We start from the raw sequence: 3,919 nt of genomic DNA, 5'->3' as shown, positions 1-3,919 counted from the left end.
AGTAGTAGTAGTAGTAGTAGTAGTAGTAGTAGTAGTAGTAGTAGTAGTAGTAGTAGTAGTAAAAGCAATAATTTTGAAAATAATTTTGAAAATAACTTTTTTGCTATAATAATGATGGATTAGTAGTAATAAATAATATATAGTAATAAATAATAACAATAGTAGCGGTAATAGTAACAACGACGGCGATGGTGATGATCATATATTATATATGTTGCAGTATAGTAATACAATAGAAATAATGATGATGATAATGATGACAATAGTATTACAAATAAAATAAAATTAAAATAAAATAATAATAGTTATCATAATAGTGCTTGAACCGCAACGAAAGCAGAGAATATACAATTCTTTTTCTACATATGTACGTTGCGATAGACAGTATAGTGATCTAGTGGAATTTTACTATACGCAAAAATTGAGCGCATTTCAAACTTCTGCAAGCGATACTTCTTGTAATTTCTTCATTTCTTCTAATAATTGATACTCTTTTTTGAGAGTGGTTAGGTCATGACAATATATTCAGTACTACAAACGATTGTTGCACTATTTATTTTTCACAAGCTTCACCATGACCGCACAATATATCAATAAACGATTAATGTACACGAACTTTTTTAAATGTCACATTATATTATGGGCAGAATCATGCAGATCTATACGACCATCGCATGAATATCCTTTTTTTTTATAATTTTGATATACACAACAGTCTTCTTTATCGATCTGATTTTTTTTTTTTTTCATTTTAATAATGCTCTACAAATAGTAGCAACGGTCGTGCAATATCTTTGTTGAACTATATTTCATAAAAATCTGGTTTTAATATTATCGTATACCACAGACCGCCGTCATGTCCATACAGAAAGTCTTATGCACGTATCTCATTTTCACAATTGATAATGTAATTAATTGGTTCGCATGATCGATTAACATCGAGTGAATATACGTTGTGCGCGTCAGTCTAATATTTAACTTTTTTAATTTATTTATTTATTTATTTTAACTGAACAACGTGTTTGTGTCCCTGATGAAAATAGTAATCCATTGGGACTTTTTTAGATGATAACTATCCTCGATGATATCGATCAAATTTTGTTTAATTCTGGATATTTATCCTGACATTTGCCGTTTTGTTATTTATAGTATTTTTTTCGAACAAAAACAAATGTTCGATAAAAGCGATTTGTTTGTTAAGAATTCATAAAATGTAATACATTTATGATAATTAATTCGGAGCCTTGTATAATATTACCTATTTTTTCCCTTCTCAATACATCACGATTAAATTATTTTAACTAGATATAACCAAGTTATTAATTACGAATTCTAAGCTCGCAAGCCGCTTTAAATCGACAAATATAACATCAGTTGGAATTCAATTTGCTCCACGCGAATAGTTATTCATTATCATTTACCTTTCAATCGACGTCACACCATAATGTACGATTGTAAATTGTATTTTTCAAATAGTAGATCAAATATTGTTTTTCACAATTCATTCATTTTGTTGGTTTACTTCTTCCTTATTGTCATTTTCTTGTGAATTTACGTTTGGTTTAGCGCTTCCTTGTTGAGCACCGGAGTTACCATCGTTGATTTTATCATTGTGCGAATCTGTTTTTTCATTTGTATCCATTTTGACATTTCCTAAAAAGCAAAAATAAAATAATATAAAAATTTGCAATTAATTTATTTTAATTTGATTATTACTTTGATAATTGTTTATATAACAATTTGATAAACACAAACCTTGACCAGAATAATATTGTTGTTGCATCTTCATATTTCGTTGTTGCTGTTGTTGATGCAAATTCGACCTATGACGATTGATTTGAGATTGTTGTTGTTGTTGTTGCATACAATTAGGTTGTTGCTGTTGTGTAGGATTATTCGGATTTGGACCCGGGGTAAATGGAACAACTGGTCTTTGAATAGGTGGTGGATATCTTTGTTGCGACGGTTGAATTCCAGCGCGAGGAGGCATACCCATACCACGTATATTTTGTTGTAAAATCTATAATAATTTTGTCAATTAGTCTTTTCTTTTCTAAATTTTTTCTTTTTTTAAAATAAATATTATATGTATATTATCTTTTTGTTAATTATTTTCTGTGTAATTAATTATCTATTATTATCAATTTTACTATTTTCAAATTATTATCAATATTATATTTTTAAATTTCTATTTTTTATGATGTTTTTTTTCTTTTAATTTATTATTATAGGATGATTTATATTTGATTTATATGCATACTTATATTTGAAAAACTGATTTTATATAATAAAATAAATAAAAAAATGTCAAATAAACATATGTATTCATATGTGATGAAAAGTTCAAAAAAGTTCTGTCTATGAAGAATGTCAATCTAATTGATTGTTTCTAATAGAGCATAATATAATCATATAAATAGATATGTATTTCGATATAAATATATTTATTAATAAAATAGTTACTTATAATAGTTTTTAAGAAGATATTATAAATTTCTGCATTGTTGCATTATAACTTAATTTTTAAGTTAATGATTTAAAAAAATGTCACCACAATTTTTTGATTTTAACGCATTAGATTTATATTTTTTGAGCCATTTAAAATTTATTCGTATTCAATGCAAATAAACGTGTACGATTTGTGAACAAAAAATTTGAGATAAAAAAATATCTAGTATTTTTAAAATACGGAATTTAATACAATGATATGGTCTACACATTATGTAATAATGAAACATAATACGGATTTCAAATATTTTCTTTAAGATTTTGATTCATGTCGATTTACATAAAAATTATATAAAATACATTAATTAATATAATAAATTATTTTAATATATTTTCTGATTCTCGTAACAAAAAATCTTAATTTGAGTGAAATATTGAATAGCAATAGTACACGCAATTTTTTAATCATTTATAATTAAGATATATATATGTTCATATTATAAATTTTATTTATTTTAAACTATAGATTCATCGCTTTAAGTATAGATATATATTTATGAATTATTGTGTATTTGTAACTTATTATATACTATGAAATAAAATTATTTTTCATATAATGTTAGTATTGTGAATACAAAAATATTTATTATTTATGATTATATTATTGATGAAAGGCACATTTTCTTACCAAAGTTGATTGATTAACACCTTGATACTGTTGATATTTATGATGTTGTGTTGGACTAGGTTGCGGTTGTTGAGATGAAGATTGTTGTTTACAATTTCTTGATTTTGGAGATGGTATTTGTGATGCTATAAAATATTGTATATCATATAAAATATTATCTAGAAATTGATAGATATATGATAGAAATATGATTTGACTTACTAGAGCTGAAAACTGATGCAAGAACATCCTGCTGATTTCCCGATGGACTTTTTAATTGTCTAGGTTGTTCTTGTGGTTGATGTTTGCTAAGAAAAGTGGGACCTGCATTTGCTGGTCCAGGAAGTCCTCCTGTCGGATTACGAAATTGCTGAGCTGCTGCAGCTGCAGCAATTTGTAAACCCGAACTAGATAAAAAGCCTGAGCTGAAATTTTGAAGTCCAACAGGAGTAGCACTGCCAGTTGCCAAACTTTGACTGTGCTGTCCAAATCCCTGAAGTCCGTAATGAGTACCAGTCTGTTGTGTAGCACCTCCTGGCTGATAAAAACCTGTTTGTGACCCGGGAAATACATCTGAAATAAATATAATAATTATATTAAACAGTAGTAAATGAAAATATAATAATGACAATTTGTGTTTAGGATTTACTAGATAATATATACTTTATTACTTACCAGCTGAAGTTGCGCTATAATAACTATTAGCTGAGGCTTGTACATTCGGACCAGGTCTCTGTACCAATTGGGAATTGCCCATATAACTGCCACTCACGCCAAGTACTTGATTTGGATCATATGGTATGT

General features: G+C 27.2%; 1 protein-coding gene across 1 annotated transcript in view; it reads right to left on the bottom strand.

Moving 5' to 3' along the window:
- Nucleotides 1–189: 189 nt before the first annotated feature.
- LOC102678240 (protein PRRC2C) overlaps nt 190–3,919 on the bottom strand; it is a 32,220-nt gene continuing 28,490 nt past the window's right edge. Inside the window, exons 15-19 of the mRNA XM_006611935.2 lie at nt 3,791–3,919; nt 3,338–3,688; nt 3,137–3,261; nt 1,756–2,020; nt 190–1,653 (exon numbers count right to left, since the gene is read on the bottom strand). Of these exons, the coding sequence (XP_006611998.2) occupies nt 1,502–1,653; nt 1,756–2,020; nt 3,137–3,261; nt 3,338–3,688; nt 3,791–3,919 (1,022 nt within the window). The 3' untranslated portion in view covers nt 190–1,501. The remainder of the gene's footprint in view (nt 1,654–1,755; nt 2,021–3,136; nt 3,262–3,337; nt 3,689–3,790) is intronic.

Source organism: Apis dorsata, unplaced genomic scaffold (assembly GCF_000469605.1).
Source record: "Apis dorsata unplaced genomic scaffold, Apis dorsata 1.3 scaffold_94, whole genome shotgun sequence".
Classification (NCBI taxonomy): domain Eukaryota; kingdom Metazoa; phylum Arthropoda; class Insecta; order Hymenoptera; family Apidae; genus Apis; species Apis dorsata.
Note: the sequence above shows the minus strand (reverse complement) of the source record. Positions and strands in the feature narration are given on the sequence as shown.